General features: G+C 46.3%; 1 protein-coding gene across 2 annotated transcripts in view; it reads right to left on the reverse strand.

Annotated features, from left to right (window-relative positions):
* The window catches only part of LOC139051405 (arylsulfatase B-like), a 170,507-nt gene that overhangs the window by 35,160 nt on the left and 112,907 nt on the right, over positions 1 to 22,440 (reverse strand). For both annotated transcript variants that reach the window (XM_070528426.1, XM_070528425.1), the window contains 2 exons: positions 4,715 to 4,827; positions 3,346 to 3,456 (listed from right to left, as the gene is read on the reverse strand). In XM_070528426.1, coding sequence (XP_070384527.1) covers positions 3,346 to 3,456; positions 4,715 to 4,827 — 224 coding nt within the window. The remainder of the gene's footprint in view (positions 1 to 3,345; positions 3,457 to 4,714; positions 4,828 to 22,440) is intronic.

Consider the following 22,440-nt stretch of genomic DNA (forward strand, 5'->3'; position numbering starts at 1 on the left):
TATATAATCTATATCTCATCCATATATCTCATCCATATAAAAACCATCCATAAAAACCATCATCCATATAAATATATCTCATCCATATAAATATAATATGGATGAGATAGTTCAAGTGGCTGAGGCGTTCTATAGAGATTTATACAGTACCAGTGGCACCCACGACGATAATGGAAGAGAAAATAGTCTAGGGGAATTCGAAATCTCAAAGGTAACGCCGGAAGAAGTAAAGGAAGCCTTGGGAGTTATGCAAAGGGGGAAGGCAGCTGGGGAGGATGAGCTAACAGCAGATTTGTTGAAGGATGGTGGACAGATTGTTCTAGAGAAACTGTCCACCCTGTATACGCAATGCCTCATAACCTCGAAGGTACCGGAATCTTGGAAGAACGTTAACATAATCCTAATCCATAAGAAAGGGGACGCCAAAGACGTGAAAAATTATAGAGCGATCAGCTTACTGTCCGTTGCCTACAAACTATTTACTAAGGTAATCGCAAATAGAATCAGCAACACCTTAGACTTCTGTCAAGCAAAGGACCAGGCAGGATTCCGTAAAGCTACTCAACAATAGATCGTATTCACACTATCACTCAGGTGATAGAAAAATATGCGGAATATAACCAACCCTTATATATAGCTTTCATAGATTACGAGAAAGCGTTTGATTCTGTCGAAACCTCAGCAGTCATGGAGGCATTACGGAATCAGGGTGTAGACGAGCCATATCTAAAAATATTGAAAGATATCTATAGCGGCTCCACAGCCACCGTAGTCCTCCATAAGGAAAGCAACAAAATCCCAATAAAGAAAGGAGTCAGGCAGGGAGATACAATATCTCCAATGCTATTCACAGCGTGTTAACAGGAGGTATTCAGAGACTTGGATTGGAAAGAAGTGGGGTTAAAGGTAATGGAGAATACCTTAGTAACTTGCGATTCGCTGATGATATTGCCTTGCTTAGTAACTCAGGGGACCAATTGCAATGCATGCTGACTGACCTGGTAAGGCAAAGCAGAAGAGTGGGTCTAAAAATTAATCTGCAGAAAACTAAAGTAATGCTTAACAGTCTCGGAAGAGAACAGCAATTTACAATAGGCAGCGAGGCACTGGAAATGGTAAGAGAATACATATACTTAGGGCAAGTAGTGACGGCGGATCCGGATCATGAGACGGAAATAATCAGAAGAATAAGAATGGGCTGGGGTGCGTTTAGCAGTCATTCTCAGACTATGAACAGCAGGTTGCCATTGTCCCTCAAGAGAAAACTATATAATAGCTGTGTCTTACCAGTACTCACCTACAAGGCAGAAACCTGGAGGCTTACGAAAAGGGTTCTACTCAAATTGAGGACGACGCAGCGAGCTATGGAATGAAGAATGATAGGTGTATTTTTAAGGGATAAGAAAAGAGCAGATTGGGTGAGGGAACAAACGCGAGTTAATGACATCTTAGTTGAAATCAAGAAAGAGAAATGGGCATGGGCAGGACACGTCATGAGGAGGGAAGATAACCGATGGTCATTAAGAGTTACGGAATGGATTCCAAGGGAAGGGAAGCGCAGCAGAGGGCGTCAGAAAGGTAGGTGGGTGGATGAGATTAAGAAGTTTGCAAGGACTACATGGCCACAATTAGTACATGACCGGGGTAGTTGGAGAAGTATGGGAGTGGCCTTTGCCCTGCAGTGGGCGTAACCAGTCTGCTGCTGCTGCTGATGATGATAGATAGATAGATAGATAGATAGATAGATAGATAGATAGATAGATAGATAGATAGATAGATAGATAGATAGATAGATAGATAGATAGATAGATAGATAGATAGATAGATAGATAGATAGATAGATAGATAGATAGATAGATAGATAGATAGATAGATAGATAGATAGATAGAAAGATAGATAGATAGATAGATAGATAGATTCAGTTGCCTACAATGTACAAGAGGGAACCATGGCGCTCAAATCGTTGAGCAAACATGGTTATGATGGACGTACATGATTTTGTCTGATCTTCGTGCTTGTTGGTTCAGACGTTCTTTTGGCTTTGTTTTTACGCTTTGTCTGCCTTCATCGTCATAAATTGCAGAGGAATCTATTCTCCTTGAAGTCGTCAGGCCTGCCAGTCAACTGACGACTCGAGGTAGCCTAGGCCAATCGCGTGAGGCAAAACTGAATGTTAAATAACGCGCGTTTGGAACGACTATTTCCGATCGCACCCTGCAATGATAAATAAGTACGCGTGCTAATACCTTACGTATCGTATAACTGTCATGCAAAACGATAATATTTTGTACCAAACGCATTTCGGCGTTAGTTATTTTTGTGGCAGCGTGAGAAAGTTTACGCGATACTGGTTGACGTCTTGCAGTTCCTAGTTACTTATTACAGTGGCAATCAACAGATGGCATACACATGTGTTATTTCATTCACTGTCGTGTTACATTGCTTGTTAAAATGAAGAAGGATAGGAACATCGCATAAAATATTAGTTCTGCAATCGTAAGCGCTTTGTATAACTTAATGACACTATTTTAAATAGTACATTAGAAATACCTTTTGGTGCCCCGCAATGTGCGGAGTTCGCCTCTTCACGTCGCAAGCAACGCCTACACACATAGGAATACAGGATATCCTGATGCTTTTACGACAATGCAGCTGTCTGGCATTACACAGTTTACTTTCCTATCAATACTGCGTTCTCTCTTCTCTGAGAGTGTCAAATGGTGATTTCTCTACCATGGTGAGAAAAAGTGAGCAATGCGGATACACCTTTCAGAAATATTATCTCGGAAAGGACTGCAAGTAAATCCCGAGTGCTAGTATGCTATGGCCATTAACGATTGGTCCAATCTTTATAGTTGATGCATCTTTAGCAGACAAGCTATGATGCCATTTATAGCAATGTATATTCGCGTACATTATTTTCAGGTTTGAACCGAAACTATCGATACTTACGAGGGATGGTGCTGTTTGCAGTGAATGGCGATTCTACAAGGCTTTCCACAGATAATCACTCGTAGCGGAAGTCTTTTTAAAAATTATTGTGTTCAAATACAACCACCTGTGTCATAAAGATCCCTTCAGTGAAGCAGCAGTACTGACGTCATCAGAATAAACATTGCTTTGTAAACATTGAACATTGCATTTGCATTATGATTCATGTTCCTTGTTCTCGAACAAATTTGCTGTAAGAAGATTCTACTCGAGCATACAACCAGAAGTTGACAGTGAATGATATGTATTTTGATGTTCAACGATGAAACACCTGGTGCCAAAAAACATGAAATACAATATGAAAAATTGATAAGAAACTAGCCCCAGAACTGATTGAACACCGATGAACTCACAAAGTTAAGCATCTGGTTAAAGTAGTACTTCTCCATGTTGAGGTGACCAAAGAAATTATCGAAGCCCCGTCGTGTCGGCGTGTATAGAATGCTCGAGGATCCAAGGTGCCACTGCGAGGAAATTGTACGATTCAAGAACACATTTGACGCAAATGAAACGCATTATTTGTTTGGCAAACATTTGAGCGCCAGCAGACGAGGTCCGAAGGTATACGTGGACAAGCCAATGCTATGTCCACGTTTTCTTTCCGTCCTCGTCTGCTGGCGCTAAAAAAAAAATTTCCAAGCTAGAGTAACACGCCAAACATACAGCACTACTACATTATTTCTGTGATTTTGCATTACTTTTTGGATTTACTCCATCCTTGGCGGCTGTAGTATAGAAGCTTAAGCGCCATGGTCACGCCTTTATTATCGAGTACATACGAACCCATAGCCCACATGCAGAATTGCCGTGAGCCATCCGGCACTATGACAATCGTAGCAGTGCATTGAAAAGTATAACACCCACTGTAGTGACGAACCCGCACACAAATTATCTGATTGACAGCTTTCTCACTGCCTCAGTTTTGAAGCATAAACGGAAAAGGAGAAAGTAGCCCACTGGCGATGGCTAATCAATGTCCTCAAGACGTAGCTTCCTATATATATTGTGCTTTAATAACTGTATGATTTTCATGTGCCTATTGCGCAACTGTTTTTCGAATAAAAACATACGTGGTTGAAATGGGTCTTATCATAGGTTGCAACACTCGTTATTCTCGTGTGCATGCTGCTTCCAGCAAAAATAGAGACATCTTAAAATACAGATATCGAGTGCGTCCAACTACCTTCACAGTTCTACCATTACCACTACCGATAGCGGCCTCCACCGACTACGCATGCCATGAAAAACGTGCTCATGCATAGACGTTGGGATGTGGTAGAGGTAACGCTATGCTAATATAATCTGTTATTGTTTCTAGGACTGGCAATCTTTAGTTCTCTTCCCAAATAGATTAGCACCAATAATAACGCTGCAAGACGGTTTGCACGCCTTTAACCTAGGGCGGTAACTCGGCGACTATGGCACTTCCCTTTAAGGACAAGGTCGCGGGATTGATTCTGGCCGCCGATGCCGCACTCCGACCGGGCCGAAATACAAAAATGATTGTGTACCGTACAATATGCGCAGGGTAAATAACTCGACGTTGTGAAAATTATTCTGACTCTCCCACTGTGGCATGCCTAACAATGACATAGTGGTTTTCGCGCTTAAAACCTCACAACTGATTCGACTTTTTTCCATCGTTTGATTATAATACTCTCACTCATTATACTAGCTCATCACCCTAAAGCAGCGCTACTTACGTCTAAAAGGTATACGTACTTTTCCTATGGCATGTGTCTGGTAGCCGAGCTTTTTGAGCTGTTCGGCAATGGTTGGAACGGTGAGGTTCAAGCCTCCCTGCTCACCGGGAAGCAAAACGTCGTGCTGGAGACCTGCATGTGCGTTTAAGATACTCGCGATGTCACAATCGGTGCACCCAAAAGCATCAAGATTAGAACAAGAAACCCGGGCCGGAATCCTAAAACGGTTCCGAAAGCGAACGGTTCTCCCTGCGTGGTGGCGTAGTGCCTATGGCGTTACGCTACTAAGCCCCAGGACACGGGATCGAATGCCGGCCGAGGCGGCCGCACTTCAATGGGGATGAAATACGAAAATGCCGGTCTACCGCGCATTTGATGCACCTTAATGAACCCCAGTTGGTCATAACCAATCCGGAGCCCCTCATTACGGCGTGCCTCATAATCTTAACTTCGATTTTGCACGTAAAACCCCAGATTTCTCTTTCTTTTTTCTTTCATTTCCTATTTTTAGCGAACGGGTAAGTTCACCCGTTGCGTCACTAAAAAGCACGCTCTCCAGCCGGAGGTGCAAGGCAAGGACGCGGCCAAATTACGATAGGGTGCCGCCTCTGATGTACGCGTCATCATATTGCGCGCTAGTCGAAGAACTCCAGAATGCTTCTGCTTCCCCATTAAACGTAAAATATAAATTAATTATTAGGTAGCGCAAGTTTGAAGTATAAGCATGCGGCGCAGGGTGTTTACGCAATGCTTGAAGTAATAATTTTTTTTTCATTATTGGCCGACAGGTGCGGCTGCAAACGCCACGTGGACTGCTACCAGGAGCTTGCTTGATGCATGCACCAGACACAAACTGCAAGCACTTCCAAAGTAGAAAGTACAAGAGAACCTTTGCGTCATCAGCTCGGACATGACTGGCAAACCACCGTACTGCCGGTATCGCGGCGATCTTCCTCTCGGCACATCGCATCATAAACACAATGGAAAATTGAATCTGCTACGGAGTTTATTGACCGTTAGCGAGAAGCCGTACGCAGGGTCACGTTGGGTCGAGAGCAGAGCAGCCGAGCAGTCCCAGCCAAACGGAAACGCGAGCTGCAACACTGATAGCTCATTCCTCTTCCTCTTCAGCAGGCAAGCACCAGGAGCGATGGTCGAGCTCTCTTCTCCATTACAAATGGAACAATGCATACGGTTCCTGTATTGCCTGCGCGGAGAGCGCGGTGCTGACGGCGGGCACATCCCTGTGCAATCGAAAACGAAAGTGTGGCACTCTCGAACTAGTGCAATGTGGGCAGCGAAATCGGAGATCTCTACGCTCTCATTGTCATCGCTCTACACTCTTATCAGCCATGCACAGGAAGCGCTGGTGCTGCCTGAGTTGAACCCTCCTAGCTGCTGAATGGTGATGTGCGCGTTATCGACGCTGGCGATAGCATTCGCTATTCGATCTCGAGAAACAAATTTCATAAACATAAACATTTCCTTGACATAAAGTCTGGCAGATCAAGCTACAGAACAGGCATTCGGCTTTAGCTCAGGAAGAGGACCTTAGTGTTGAAGCAATGAAATACAATCTTGTGGGCTTCATTAAGGAGTGCGCAATGGAAGTCGGTGGTAAATCTGTTAGGCAGAATACCAGTAAACTATCGCAGGAGACGAAAGATATGATCAAGAAACGCCAATGTATGAAAGCCTCTAACCCTACATCTAGAATAGAACTGGCAGAACTTTCGAAGTTAATCAACAAGCGTAAGACAGCTGACATAGGGAAGTACAATATAGATAGAATTGAACATGCTCTCAGGAACGGAGGAAGCCTAAAAGCAGCGAAGAAGAAACTAGGCATTGGCAAGAATGAGAGGTATGCGTAAAGAGACAAAGCCGGCAATATCATTGCTAATATGGATCAGATAGTTCAAGTGGCTGAGGAGTTCTATAGAGATTTATACAGTACCAGTGGCACCCACGACGGTAATGGAAGAGAAAATAGTCTAGAGGAATTCTAAATCCCACAGGTAACGTCGGAAAAAGCAAAGAAAGCATTGGGAGATACGCAAAGGGGGAAGGCAGCTGGGGAGGATCAGGTAACAGCAGATTTGTTGAAGGATGGTGGACAGATTGTTCTAGAGAAGCTGGCCACCCTGTATACGCAATGCCTCATGACCTCGAGCGTACCGGAATCTTGGAAGAACGCTAACATAATCCTAATCCATAAGAAAGGGGACGCCAAAGACTTGAAAAATTATAGACCGATCAGCTTACTGTCCGTTACCTACATACTATCATACTAGGTAATCGCTAATAGAATCAGGAACACCTTAGACTTCTGCAAAGCAAAGGACCAGGCAGGATTCCGTAAAGGCTACTCAACAATAGACCACATTCACACTATCAATCAGGTGATATAGAAATGTGCGGAATATAACCAACCCTTCTGTACTTATAACGGCTCCACAGCCACCGTAGTCTTCCATAAGGAAAGCAACAAAATCCCAATAAAGAAAGGCGTCAGGCAGGGAGATACGATCTCTCCAATGCTATTCACAGCGTGTTTACAGGAGGTATTCAGAGGCCTGGATTGGGAAGAATTGGTGATAAAAGTTAATGGAGAATATCTTAGTAACTTGGGATTCGCTGATGATATTGCCTTGCTAAGTAACTCAGGGGACCAACTGCAATGCATGCTCACTGACCTGGAGAGGCAAAGCAAAAGAGTGGGTCTAAAAATTAATTTGCAGAAAACTAAAGTAATGTTTAACAATATCGGACGAGAACAGCAATTTACAATAGGTATTGAGGCAATGGAAGTGATGAGGGAGTACATCTACTTAGGACAGGTAATGACTGCGGATCCAGATCATGAGACGGAAATAATCAGAATGGGCTGGGGTGCGTTTGGCAGGCATTATCAGATCATGAAGAGCAGGTTGCCATTATCCCCCAAGAGAAAAGTGTATAATAGCTGTGTGTTACCAGTACTCACCGACGAGGCAGAAACCTGGAGGCTTACGAAAAGGTTCTACTCAAATTGAGGACGACGCAACGAGCTATGGAAAGAAGAATGATGGGTGTAACCTTAAGCGATAAGAAAAGAGCAGATTGGGTGAGGGAACAAACGCGAGGTAATGACATCTTAGTTGAAATGAAGAAAAAAAATGGGCATGGGCAGGACATTTAATGAGGAGGGAAGATAACCGATGGTCATTCAGGGTTACGAACTGGATTCCAAGGGAATGGAAGCGTAGCAGGGGGCGGCAGAAAGTTAGGTGGGCGGATGAGATGAAGAAGTTTGCAGGGACGACATGGCCACAGTTAGTAGATGACCGGGGTTGTTGGAGAAGTATGGGAGAGGTCTTTGCCCTGCAGTTGGCGTAACTAGGCTGATTATTATTATTATTATTATTATTATTATTATTATTATTATTATTATTATTATTATTATTATTATTATTATTTAAGCAGGATTAGCAGGTTCCAGATTAATTTTATTCAGATACGAGTAGAAATGGCACTGATAGTCCGGTGCGCACACGTACCTTTGAACTTCTTTACATTCAATTACATTAGCATGTTCTTACACCAACCAATTACTAAATAGTCCAAAATAAATAAAAGAATATTAGTGTCATTGTTAGTAAACATTTAACGATATATCACGCAATCACCGGCAACAAGTGAATGCGAGACGTCAACGAAGATGGAGGGTCGTTAATATAAATCAGGAAATGTACGGCATTTAGTACTGATCGCTGAACCTTACCAGAGCGAACCTCAATGATGAGTCGTAATTATTAGCAGTAACCAATTTATAGGGGTTATTAAGACAAAGTCAGTGCATTTCAGCATGGTAAGGGTATTTCTATTTCAGATTATTGCCAAGCTTTGAAAAATTCAGCTTGAAAAGAAGTACCTTGTGGCAAAACTTGTCCAACGCCTTGCGAAAATAAATCGATGGAGTCAGCTCAGGAAGGACGATTTAAAATATAGTGTGATCTATAAGTAGAATGTATAATTCGGGTTTCACATGTGTACGTTTGGCCAAAACCATGCTGACATTGACTGCTAGGCTAAACGCGTCACTTTTATCGCATCCACTAAAACAACCAATAAACGAAGTTTTAGCCCACCGTGTTGTCATAATAAACGTAGTTAACTTCGGAAATAAACTTTTTACTTCTTTGTGAGATTTTCAGCTCTGCTTTTACTGTTTTACATAGTGTAGGTGAGTAGATGTGTTTACGATTGCTGCAAAATATTTGTCAGCATTTCCGAACTAAAGGTGCTAGTGCTTGTTAACATTTGGTTAATAATGTACGTACTATTATACGCGGGCGCAGAATCAAGAGACCAATCATCAGTTATCTTTGCAGCACCCTAGGCATAAATTGTTATGGGATGCATATTAAAAAACTTGTATTGTTTTTTTTGTGTGATAGATGAATGTTCGATGAAACGGAACAATTCTTTGGAAATGATTCGTTAAGAACGATTGCGCAAATGTCGCTTGCGTTGACGTCACCTAACGCCTCTTAAAAGATGATGCAGTTATCTCAAGAGGTATGAATGAGAGGCTAGAGTTTTCAGACATCTGAATGAACCATTTCAGGTAAGGTATGAGATCTATAGATTTATTATGGTCTCTAGAATTGTTTAGTGCAGGTAAGTACACTTCATTGGCAGTGTTGTAGGATTCCAACGTGTTTTTCTCGCAGATGATTTAGCTAAACGATACAGTCATTTCTTTCTGTTAGACAGGCACTTGAATAAATGTTGTACCGGAGGGTTTGCTGCTCAGAAGTTATCACACCATTAAGAATGTACTTTATTCTTATTAGGAGTGCCTAGTCTACAATAGGAGTGGCAGTTTGGGCCACGTTGGTAATATATCAAAACGCTAAAGAAGCTAGAACTCGAAAAAAAGGGCACGTGTACGCAAACATACACACGCGCTACTTCGAACAATTTATTATACTGTTGCTATTATTAGCTATTATTATCCTGGTATTATTAGCCTGTTGCTAATTTATACCGAATTGATATCAACGTAATCTGCGCAAATCAGTGCGCAGAATGGAAAATCCACGCCAAGGCTTGAAAACCTATCAGTTCAAAGTATTCCCTGTTGGCACACCCAGAAAATTCAATTATAGTGCTGCTAGCGTGATAGATCCCGTGCTTAGACACAGTTCACCGGGCTTTTTGGTATCTTCTGCTCGGTTAATGTCTCTTGTAAGCTGATTATTTCTCCGGCCAACGTTTCTGCAGGTGTGGAACAACAGATAATCACCACAGGCCGTATGATGCACCAGAAGAAAGCCACTGGCAAAGATTTTTTTCGAGTCTAAGAGTGCTATCACAACGAATCGTACTGGTTTCTACCGGTTTGCCCAACGTAGCTGTGACCACATGAGATGGTTACGCGAAAAACGACATTCTCAGAAAACAATCTACAACATTGTTCTCGTTTTTTTTTTGGCCGCACAAAAATCCAAACCGCACAACAGCGCGTTTGGATTCTTAATCTTTCACAGCTGGTTCAGCTTGTTAGGTCCGGAGAGGACCACACGCGCATATGCGTGCCGATATATTTTTTCTGTAATTATGGAAGACAGTGTATATACACGACACCAAACTTATGCTGCTCCCTCGCTCACTGGCCCTGGCCGCAGATTGCTCAGCAATATGACTGTCTCAATATTTGATCAGTCGCCGAAACCAGCAATAGCTGATCTGGGGATGGCCTTCGTCAACCTGCCTCTTTCCTTGGGGGTCCAAACGACTTTTTTAATTCATTCTCGAAATAAAAATATTATGGCAGAGACTCCCTTCTGGTGAATTGTCATATCGTGCGTAGCATTCTGCGTAACCAGTACTTCGGAAGCCTACGCTCTATCCTTGAAACCGACACTGTCGTACTTTAAGGGAAAAGCAACTCCAAAGAATACCACGCAGCCTATGATGATCTCCCCAGTAAACTCGGTTCTACCACCAACGCTGTTTTTGGTGAATAAAAGAAATGTTGCAGTGCTTTTTTTTTTTCATATAATTTGCCCACTGACACGTTCGCCTGACACGTTCTCCCGGTTGTAAGAGACGCAATTATCGGGTTGCTTGCGTTTTCCGTGCGTTCCTTGCATGCGCCAGCTCTTGCATGCGTTATAACCGCACCTCGACAAGGCTAAATGGAAATGCACAAAGCATCTCAGCATACTCGCTTCCCGCCAGGAATTCTTAAGGGTGTTCTATGCCACTTTTCCATGCATGCAGTTGTGACGTAATGGCTTTAATATCGGGCTTCTGCACCAGACATCGTGTGTTAAATCCTGGCGTCGAACAGGTTCAATGGTGTTTATTTATAAAGCATCACTTTGTTTTGAACGATGAGCTTGCAAAGTCACGAAGCCGTCTAAAGCCAAAAGGGCGAAGTTTGGGCAGATATAGGCGCTTGTTTCTGTCGTCTCCTTGTCCTCATTTAGAGTGATGCTCAAATAACATTTAGCATAAGCTGTGACCAACTACCCCAAACCAGTACCCTACTAAAATTATGTACTAACCATTGCTCCTATGCTTGCCTACAAAATATTGCGTCGCTGGTTCGCGCGCCCGCAAGTAAGGGGCGGTATAAGTGTACAGAAGTTTCCGTATTTACAGAAATTGACCTATTCATTCCTAGATAGCGATGCGTAATTTTTAGGACACGAAACCGGAAGTACGTACGCTACGGAGCATAAAAGAAATCCTGACGCCTAGCCAGCGAAAGCTATGTCACAGAGCCCTTATCAGTGGGTATCAAACTTATCGAAAGCGATCCAATGCTTATCAACGTTATCTAGTGTGGTCCAACCCTTATAAGCCATCATCGGTCCTTATCATTTGAATTTCATCGGACTTGGGCCCACCCTTACCACCCTTATCAGTGCTTATGAGCCTGACAAGGAAAGCTTCGACCATTATAAGCCCCTATGGCTAGTTAGAACCTTATCCATCCACGCCGAACCGTTATAAACCGTACAGTGAGACCCATATAACACCTCATCAGTCGTTATCACCCTTACCAACTCATTGAATGCTTATCAGTGTGTTGCGCAAAGTGAAGCGCATGAGCCTTCAGAAGTCGATGGCATTTGGGTCGGTGAAGAAACGACGCACCGGAACGCGCATCTCGCAAACACAGAAACGCGTAGGGGATGTGGCGTGCTTTGCATTAGTTTTTCCAAAATTGTAATTTACCTATGTCTGCAATGCCCCAGGTAGGCTCTAAATGTGGTCCTAGAGATCAATTTTATTCCACCATTACCAAAGCTTTCAAGAAAGTCTTCATCAAAACTGTTTTCATTTGACATTTGTTTTGTGCCGCCGGTACAACAGATTCATATGGTCCAGGTATATTCACGTGTGCAAGCGTGGGCGTTTAGAGCAGGTTGTCAACCATGACAAGAAACAGCCCATATTGAAACCAGGTATTCATAGGAAGGGTTACCGAACTTAACTTAAAGAAAAAAGTCTTGCTCCCTGGAGGAATGATCATTCTACGGACACGCCTAAGTACAACCCCCCCCCCCCCATCTAGGTAATAACATTACGAATGAGGCGCACGATAATTGGCCACTGGAAACAATGTGTTTATGGATATGTCCCAAAGTTCGTGCCCGTGTCTATCGCGACATGACCGTTGCCGCTGCAACCGCAGCGCCGCTTATACGGTGGTGGGGAGGCAACCTCCCTATTGTTTCGGAGCTTGCTGGACCGGTTGGTCACGTGGGTCCCCAGAGCGTGACGAGGGACGAGCTAGATGCGCGAGCGGGCAGAGTAGTTTGGAAGACGGCTTGGTCGTGCGCCAAGAGATAGCTGAAGGTGTGGTCGGCAGGCTGTAACCCCCAGGCCAGAGTCTTCGCTGGTAGATCGACAGACGGTGGAAGTCCGCCAAGATCTTCGGCAGGAAGGTACCAGCAACCCGACGCTCTTCAAATCAGGATCTCGGCGAGCACGCCCCAGATAAGCCTCGTGTTCCAACCTGCTCTCAGAACTTTCCGCCGGACTCTTTCTTTTTTTAATCGCGTTTCATCTTTCATATTCTTATTCATCGCACGTTCATTTTTGTAAGTTCTGTTAGTGTAGTGTTTGCCGCGTTTATTGTGGCGTGTATTTTTAAGTTGCCCCGCGTATTTTTTTATCATATCGTGAGTGTTGGAAATTCCCACGTGGAGGGCTTTGTGTCGCGCGTCACGTGAGAGTTGGCGTTGCGTGTGGCCCGCATGCTCCGCGAAGCTTGGTGCTATCTGCTTACAGTTTTCTTATTCTTTTGTTTTATCATGTCGCTGGCATGATTTTATTTTATTAAATTGAGCGTTTGTTTTTACACCGCCTCCCGTCTCATGATTCTGGTCCACAGTCGATCAGGCGTGGACCTTATCGCCGGTCAGCAGTCGAACCATCCGTAAATGCACACAGGGGAGGTTTGTTGTCACCCCATCTTCATCGGTTCCGAGAGTGCAAGTAATCATAGCCCAATCTTTGACAGAACGCAGCGGAAACTTCTTTGCGGGAGGCAGTGAAAATATAATCCATACTAAAACAAGCCTTAAGAAAGTGAAAGTCTTCAACAACCACCTTCTAGAAGTCCTAAGGAGCCGGTGGTGCATATCTGACAGATGATGGCGCAACTATTTTAGGAAAGTAATTGATAAGTCGCAGTTCTGACGTCTCTCTTAGAAATGGACTGTTTCATTACCAAAGAAGAATAACCGGGAAAAAGTTGCCCCCAAAAAGATGATCCAGGCCAAGACCCCCACTCTCAAGAGAAAAACTAAGATTATCATGCCGTGTGCCTCTAGATGTGAGCGCCATACATAGGTACCGAACACACGATGCAAAGCTTCCAACCTAAGCCGCGAGCAGTGTCATACCTGCAGGACATAAATCGAGCTGGTAGAAACACTTTGCAGCCTTCAGCTCGGCAAATTATAGAGAACTGCCACCCCTTCCAGTTGTTAACCTTACGTTGCGCTGCAACTTCGGCGAACCTATGTGGATTACAATTGCGGTAATGAGAGAGTGGTACACCTTGGTACTTAAAGCCTTACCTCCACTGAATACTTGCGAAGTGGGTTGGCATCGCACACCATAGACCAAACCAGTATTCTGAACTCTTCTCAAATTCACTGCTGCATCAGAAGCTGAGCAAAACTGTTGTGTTATGGCAAGGGCAGCCTACACTATTCTTGTCAGCATATAAGAAGGCTATGCCATCTGCATAGGCAAGTGGCCGGACCTCATTGTGTAATAATGTAAACCCGTCAAAGGTATGATCCTTCATAATTAGTGTGAAGAGTGGTTCCAAGTGCAAAGCCTAATAAAAGAGGAGACAAGGGACAACCTTGCCATACCTATGTTGTCAGGTTGATAGATTTGGATCGACAACTGCCTCTTGTGTCCACATGCTGAAACGATTGATCACTGTTTTATAGGTCGTAGAGAGGTCGTGTTCTTCTGGGACATTCTCCAAAGAACACCGAAAAAATATTTCAATATCACACCACATACAAGTCATTGGATACCTTTTAAGGGTCCCTGTGACCCACGATCTGATATGGTTACGTGAAGCTGATGCACAAGTCTATTTACAATATATTTACACGCAGACCTACAGTGGCCAAGATGGCGACCCCAATTCAACTGGCGGCGTGTCGTTTACCTGGTCTTCAGCGCAGCCACGCTGTGGCGGCTGTTTGTTCTGTAACATCACCCCCGCGTTAGAATCAGCGTCCTGGTGCTTAAGCTTACATCCATGGTGAAATGTGTGTAGTAGGGCTTAAGCCTCGCTGCGTGAACGATGTCACTTGCAGCTGACAACGACGCGGAGGTTTGGGCAGGTAGAATTCCTTATGTGACATCGGTAACTTGTCGCACCGCATGGTATGGACCAGTGTAAACCGGCAGCAGCTTTTCGGAAAGGCCCACAAGGCGGATGGGTGACAAGAGAAACACCAGAGAACCCGGAGAAAACTGCACGTCGTGATGGTGGCGAGCACAGAGGCGTCGCTCATGCTCCTGTGAGGCCTCTAGACTAGTAGGGGTGAGCTGCCGCACTGGTCTGTGCGTGCAATTGGGTCGCGGGCTTATTCAGGGGCAGAACGTGCAGGAGAGAGCAGCAAGGTCCCCAGGGGAAACGCGGGTTATCGGCCGTATAATATATAGAATCGTGAATAGCCATCGGTGTCGTGACGCGATGAATTATACTCGAACGTCACATATGATAAATTAAGATCCCAGTCGTGGTAGTCGGCCACAACTTACTTCGAAAACATGTCAGTGATGGTGCTGTTGAGGCGCTCCGTGAGGCCGTTGATCTGTGGGCGGCAGGACGTGATGAATTTGTACGTTGTCGAGCAGGAGCGGAAAATGTTGTCAATGACTGTCGAGAGACTGCTACGGCTACGATCAGTTAGTAATTGGCGCGGAGCACCGTGCGTTAAAATGAAGTCGCAGAGTAGAAAGTTAATGATGTCAGTAGCTCAACTTGTCGTTAAGGCTCTTGTGACGGCGTACCGCGTAGCGTAATTGGTAGCGACGGCGACCAATTTATTTCAGGAGCCCGACAGAGGAAACGGCTAAGAAGGTGTAGACCAACACGGAAAAAGGGTTCGGGCGGGACGTGGATTGGTTGGCGACATCCAGCTGGAAACACGGAAGGCTTCTTCCGGTGCTAACAAGGCTCACATGCGGCGACGTAACGCTGCACGGAGCAGGCGAGACCTGGCCAACAGAAGCGACGGTGTAAAGGGTCGTATTTGCGCGACACACCCAAGTGCTCACCCAAGCACGTGCGTGAAGTTGGCGGAGCACAGTCGAACGCAGGTGTAATGGGATGGCGAACAGAAGTTGAGGGCCGTGTGGATCAAAATTACGGTGGTATAGCATCCCCTCCTTGAGGAGAAACATCTGTAGAGAGCTGTCACCAGGGGTTGTGTACAGCCGGTCAACGAGGGCCCATAAAGAAGGATCACGGCGTTTCTAGTTGTCGGTTTAAAGCAACTGGGACACAAAGAAAAGGCAAGCGGTGGTGGTAGCCTCTGCAGGTTCATCCCCGGGGTAGCGGGCAATCAATCGGCATTCTGGTGCAAGCGTACCGTCTTATGTACGACGGAGAAAACATGTTCTTGCAGGCACAAAGCCTAGCGAGCCAGTCACCCTATGGGTTCCTTGAGCGAGGATAGGCCGCAAAGAGCGAGGTGGTCAGCGATGACACAGAATGGGGGTCCGTGCAATTATGAACAATACTTCAAACCCTGCCCACACAAGAGTGAAGTACTCGTGCTCTGTGATCGAGTTATTGCGTTCGGCGGGTGATAGAAGACGGTTGGCACAGGCTATAACGCGATCATATCGAACCTGGCATTGCACTAACACTGCGTCTACGCCGTGATCAATGGCATCCGTTCAAACTTCCGTTGAGGCTGACGTGCCAATGTGGGCCAAGATTGGAGGGGTTGTAAGGAGGGTAGTGAGGTGAAAAAAAGACGCGGCATTATCAGGACCCCAAGAAAACGGGACGCCTTTCTTCAAGGGGTAAGCAAGGAGACGTGCAACTGTCGCAAAATCCTGTACAAAGCACTGGAAATAGGCGCACAATCCTACAAAACTACAGACGTCCCTTGTAGACTGCGGGGCAGGAAAGCTCGTCATGGCGCGAAATTCGTCCGGATCAGGTCGCACGCCTCAAGCTGTCCAAGGACGCTGATTTGGCTGCGAGAGAAGTAATATTTAAAAGAGTTCAAATGGAGACCCGTCCGGCGGAACACATCAATAATTACTGAGAGACGATCGAGATGCGTGTCGAAGATGGGCGAGAAAACGATGACCACGTCCAGATTGCACAAACAGGTGCCCCCGAAGCAAAGATTCCATCATTCGTTCGAAGGTGGCGGGCACGTTACAGAGACCGAAAGGCATAACCTTTAACTGATAAAGACCATCAGGGGTAATAAATGCAGTCTTCTCTCGGTCCATGTCGTCGTGGGCAATCTGCCAGTAGCCGGACCCTAGGTACATAGAAGAAAAATAGGTGGCACCGTACAGGCAGTACAGAGCGTTCAGTAAGCGGCAAAGTGTAAACGTCCTTTTTTTTCGTATGAACTTGTTCAGGTGGCAATAATCTACACAAAATCACCATGTTCCATTCTTCTTTTTGAAAAGTACGACCGGAGAAGCGCAGGGACAACAGAAAGGCTCGATAATGCCATTGGCAAGCATCTTTGTTAATTCCTGTTAGAGAACTGCATGTTCCGACGCAGAAACACGATATGAGCGTCGGTGACTAAGGTTCGCATCGGCAGTATTTTTGCGACGGGTCACGACAGACGTTTTACCTAAGGGTCAATTCGCAGTCAAAAATGTCGGGATAGTCTTCAAGAACGCGTTAGAGGGCTCCGACTTGAGCAGGTTTAAGGTCAGAGCAAAGCATTTCTGTCAAGTAGAGGGAACTGCCGTGGGATGACGTCGCGGTACGGGTTCAGCTGCAAAAAGCTTCGACGGGCTCGACCTGATCATCCTGCAGAGTGTTAATCTTAGCCAATGAAGTCCCTTGTGGACGTACTAGCGCAAAATTTATGAGGGGAAGGCAGGTGCGGTTGCCAGTAATTGTCAGCAGAGTGTGCGAAACGGTAACACCATGCGTGAGCATAACGGCCGGAATTGGCACGACCATGTAATGGCCGTCAAGTATAGGTGGTGTGCAAAATGAGTGGACGTGTGTCACAGATTTTGATCGGAGACGAATAAAATCCATGCAGCTTAAACTGTTTTAAGGAGTGTCCACAGGGTCGGCAAGAATAAGCAAATCAAGGTGAAGTCATCCGGCAGAAAGTCAATCAGGGCAGAAGGAATGGCAAGAAAATCCAGACTGTGAATGAGTTCGCCGGGGCAATGCTTCATGACTGTAGAGAGAGCGGCGGTGGTTCTTTCAGCGATGGTGAGTCGGGCAGAGCACATGCCTGCTATAGCGACAGTCCCCCATTGGGCGACTCTTACGGCTCGGTTTGGGGCAGGTGTCAGAAGTTTCTTGAGCTGAAGACGAAGAGCATCATTCATATTGGACACATGTGTCCCGGTGTCAATCAACGCGCACACAGGAACATAGTCCCCAAGAGCGTCCAACAGATTCTGGTTCGTGGGTACGGCCAAGCGAGGATTTTGTGTCAAAATCGTGAAGGCATCTCCACTTCCGGAAGCTGCACTGTCTAGTTTTCCGATCGGGGGTGCTACGAATATGTTGGAGAAGGAGAACGGCGGAACGGAGGTGTCAAGAGTGACAAGTGTCAACAAAGAAGGAAGACGAGGTAGAAGGAGTGGAGCGAGCGCGTGGAGCTGCCATCTTGGCGAAGGGGCGCGCGCAGGGAAGGACGTGGTGGCCAGCGCGCAGCGTTCCAGGAGAAGACGGCCGGAGATCGCCTCTCTGGGTCCTGCCGCAGTTCCTAGGCGACACATCGACGTCCCACCCGAGTACCAGGCTCGGCGAAGAGATGTCCGACTTCCCCGGAACTACCGCTGGCCCGGACCTACCTGCCAGGACACGTCAGCGTTTGTGCCGCTGAACCTAGACGCGCGGAGGCTTGCTACAGCCAGTCACCGTCCCGTCTAGAGAACTAAGCTGGGCCGGCACGCACCAGGAGCGCCAGCCGGCACGAGCCCCGCTCTGCCGGAGCGCGACAGCTCCTCAGCAACTGTGCCTTCGTCACGTCAGCCGGGGCATCGGTGACGCCGGACACCAGCAACGACTGAAGACGACCAGATTACAACGATGGACCACAGAGCGGGGGGACGCCGATGTCCGCCTCGAACAGAACCGGTACTGTAAGCGCCTCTACTACAGCGAATAGAAGATCGCCGCACAGACGTTAGTAAACGCGCTAGTGCGAGCGTAAAGCTTAGAAAGGGAGGACACATTCCGTGTGCAATAAGTGTCAAACCTTAGCGTGTGTTACTTTTCTTAAAAGTCCATATTGAATGAATGTTGTGTGTGCTACAACTTGCGTTCATGTGTTCCTTCCGCCCGCTCAAGCAAGCGTACCAGGCGTTAACGTGTGCATGACAGGAGGCGAACGGGATTGACGGCAGGAGGGAGAAGGTGAGCGGTTGTAGTGGTGTCCGGTCAGAGATTGCGCAGGGTCAGATGATTGGTAGAGCATGGAAGGAGTGAACGAAAACGACCAACTAGAGGGAAGAGCGTGGCTAGCAAAAGAATGGCGTGTCGGAAAAGTCCAGCGGTGGCGGCAGGGGCGTGCGATATGGCCGATTCATCGGCAGTTAGCACATATCAGCTTGTTGTCAATGATGCGCCGTTCGGACGCGTTGCGATTTCCTTCAGAGTAGTAAGAGAAGCGTGGTTGGACTGCGGGTGAGTAAAAAGGTTCAGAGCGCACGAGACGAACGGCGCGAAGACCGACCTTGGATTATTTTTGGCGCACGACGGTCTCGATCGAGGAAATGGTCGCCAGAGAAGGATTAGATGACGAGAAGAAGTACCCGCCTCACGACGAATGATGCGGGTTAAGTTGTCACATCGTAAAGGCTGGGGAGAGAAGTCGTCACAAGATGACGCAGTGCTGTGTTGTGAAGGCGCGTGATGTGTTGGGATACTCGGTGGCTTTTAGCATGCTCCAGACGGCGGCATTTTGTGAAGATCGCGTCGATCCTGGTGACGTAGGTAAATACGAGCAGACTGAAGGCGTTGTAATTCCTTTGAGGACGTGACTAACCTTATCGTCCTGCTACATGTTCTGGTCAGCCTTCCTACAGAGGGGTAAGACGTCGAGAATGTACCACCCATAGGACTCGGTCGACATGTGGACGCGTGCGGCAAGGGCCTTCTTTGCATTGAGTTGGCGACCAAATTGGTTGCCAAATAGGTCGTGGAGCTTCTCTTTAGAGGGATTCTAGTTCGTGATCCCCTCTTCGTGGGCCTGGAACCATGCCCGTGCTCTGCCGTCGAGATAGAAAAGAACGTTTGCAAGCATAATAATCGGATCCTACCTGTAACTTGTCCTGACACGGTCGCACAACTGGAGCCAGTTGTAAACATCAGGACTGCTGGCACCTGTGAAAATTCCAAAATACCGAGATGGTGAATTGGTGACGTAGGTCGTGGCTTCAGTTGGAGAGGTTTGCGTAGATGAAGTGCCGCAAGTAGGAGCCGACTTTGCATTGTCGGCGTAGTGACCGCTGCGAAGCTCCATGGCGGGTATGGGGAACATCCACCTCCTGCAAATTTTGTTGCCTGTAGCTGATGCACAAGTCTACTTACAATATGTTTACATGTGCACCTACACTGGCCAAGATTGGGAACCTAAATCAATCGGAGACACGTGGTGTTCCTTCTCTTCAGTGCAGCCACACTGCGGCGGATGTTCCGTATCAATGTGTTCATCGTACTTGGCCTACATAGCCTTTGGTGTAGTAGAATGCGGGACAGGCTCACAGAACTATCGCGAAGCACTCGTTACTTTTTCGGGAATCTGCTGCCTACACACATAGTGTACACGCTGCACAAGAAGCAGCGCTGGACGGAATGCCCTCATTAGACGTTTGCATCTACTTGCCTCACTTTTGAATGGGGTTTCAGTCACCTTATGGTTCTGTAGCGCTTCTTAGTTCCCTGAAAATTCTGCTCCCATGTAATTGAGGGGAAAAAGTGGCTGTTTAGCATAATGGGTAAGACACTCGACTTATGAGCATGGCATCGTAGGTTCGAAACTCACCGCGAATGTCTCTCCTTTCAAATTCATTTTGTTTTATACTCATTTCATTATAGCGATTTGTCTTAAGTGGCCGATGGACAGACTGACGGAAGGGTCTCCTGATTGGGCAGGCGTAGAAATGCTTACGCATTTAAAACTTTGCTGGTGGCTTTCTTGCGATGATTTGTAAGCTCCTCGCAGCTCCAATTCGTTGTTTCATTGGTGCTGATTTGTTGGCGAAAGCAAGGATCAGCTTACAATTAGAACAATGGGAAAAGAAGAGATTGAAAAGTGGGGCTAAGTGTGTGTAAGCATGCCATATAAAACGCTAATAGCAAACGAAACTGATTTTCCGGGTGTGCGAACGCGGAATATATAGAACCGATATCCTATCAATGAGTTAGTGAGAAAACTTTATTACGAAACAGAACTATTTGCGTCCAGCGAGTTAGTGGGCTGGGGCACCCGCCGAGGTTACGGCCAAGAGTTCTTGCCTCTCGGCGGCTTCGTTGGCCCGCTGGACTGCCCAGAGCTGGTCTTCCAGGTTCGAGCTGAGCAGCGCGGCCTGCCATCGCGCGCGGAGGCTGTTGATGGAGGCTTCGCTCGCATTGTCCTATATTAGTTCCAGGCATTCCCATAGCATGTGTTCTAGCGTGGCTTTGGTGCCACACAATTTGTATCTATATGTTGTGTATATGTTTGGATAAATAGCGTGCATTAGTATCGGGCTCTTGTATGATTTGGTTTGTGGTTATCACCACTGGACAGCTTGTGATATAGTGAGTTGTGGACGGGGTGGCGGATAAGTGCATCTTTGCATCTTGTAATGGTTGGTGATGTCGTTGAACCTGGTCATTCTGTCTTCCCATTCCCATACTGCGGAGGGCCCTGTCGAGCGGTCTAGGTTCGTCGCAGCTCGGAAAGGTATTCCTCGAGCTACTATGTGTGCCGCCACCTTAGGGTTGTCCTCTCCCGTTGAGTCGGTGTTGTGGGCGGTTATCCATAGGATTTGGACGCATATGTCTTCCCTTGTTGGTTTGCCTTTTCTGAGTATGGTTAGCACCTCAGCTGAGATCCGGCCGTTCGCGAATTTGCGTACTGCCGTCTGGGAACCGCTGATTATATAGTAGGCGTTGGTTTGTGCTATGGCTAACGCTATAGCCGCTTCTTCCGCCGTTTCGAGGCGGGTTGTGTTTATAGTCAAGCTTGTGCAGCGTTGTCTGTTGTGGTTAAGTACTGCTGTGACAAAGCTGTCAAGCCTTTAAGTTTTTTTTCAGTTCTGCGCGCTGATTTACTACGATTACATCGATGTCAGTTGTGTATAATATAGCAACAGGATCCCAAGAATAAACTGCTAGAACTAGCGTCTGTGCGTATGTGTAAGTATGCCTTTTTTGTCTGTGTCCCCTCTCTCCCTGTTTGGCGCTTCTTTAACGTTCTTATAGTCAACATATAAATTCCAGTTAGACTGGACAGAATGTTTATCAACATCAATAAAAATAGTATCAAATGAAGACGTTTCATTTTTGTGTCTTAAAAGTTAGCTTTCCCATAATCATGCCGAACTTTCTTTTGCAGTTTTTGGAAGCAGGCATTAATACAAAAAGTGACTACGGAACGCTCACTAATGTCAGGTAAGTATGGTATAGAGCAGGGCTTTCCAAACTACGGCCCGCGAAGGCCCCCTCACCGGCGCGCTACCGTGAATGGTTCATCTGACGACAGCCGACCCGCCGGAGTGCCCAAAGCTTCAAGTGCACTTCCGCCTGCAAGCGGGGCTCTTCCATAAAACCTTGTGCTATTGCACTTTTTCTTGGTTATCAGCTTTAGATTACTTAGATGATGACGCCACGAGTCCACGTCATTTAAGGCAGCACCAACAAATCAGAAGTCTCATGCGACCACCGCGTCACAAGCGCGTCAGGCTACAATTAGCCAGTCCGAGCCACCACATCAAAACACGCGACGAAGCTTTTTGGACTTCTCCATTATAGGTGAGAAATACACG

The sequence above is a fragment of the Dermacentor albipictus genome, unplaced genomic scaffold, assembly GCF_038994185.2.
Source record: "Dermacentor albipictus isolate Rhodes 1998 colony unplaced genomic scaffold, USDA_Dalb.pri_finalv2 scaffold_11, whole genome shotgun sequence".
Taxonomy (NCBI): Eukaryota; Metazoa; Arthropoda; class Arachnida; order Ixodida; family Ixodidae; genus Dermacentor; species Dermacentor albipictus.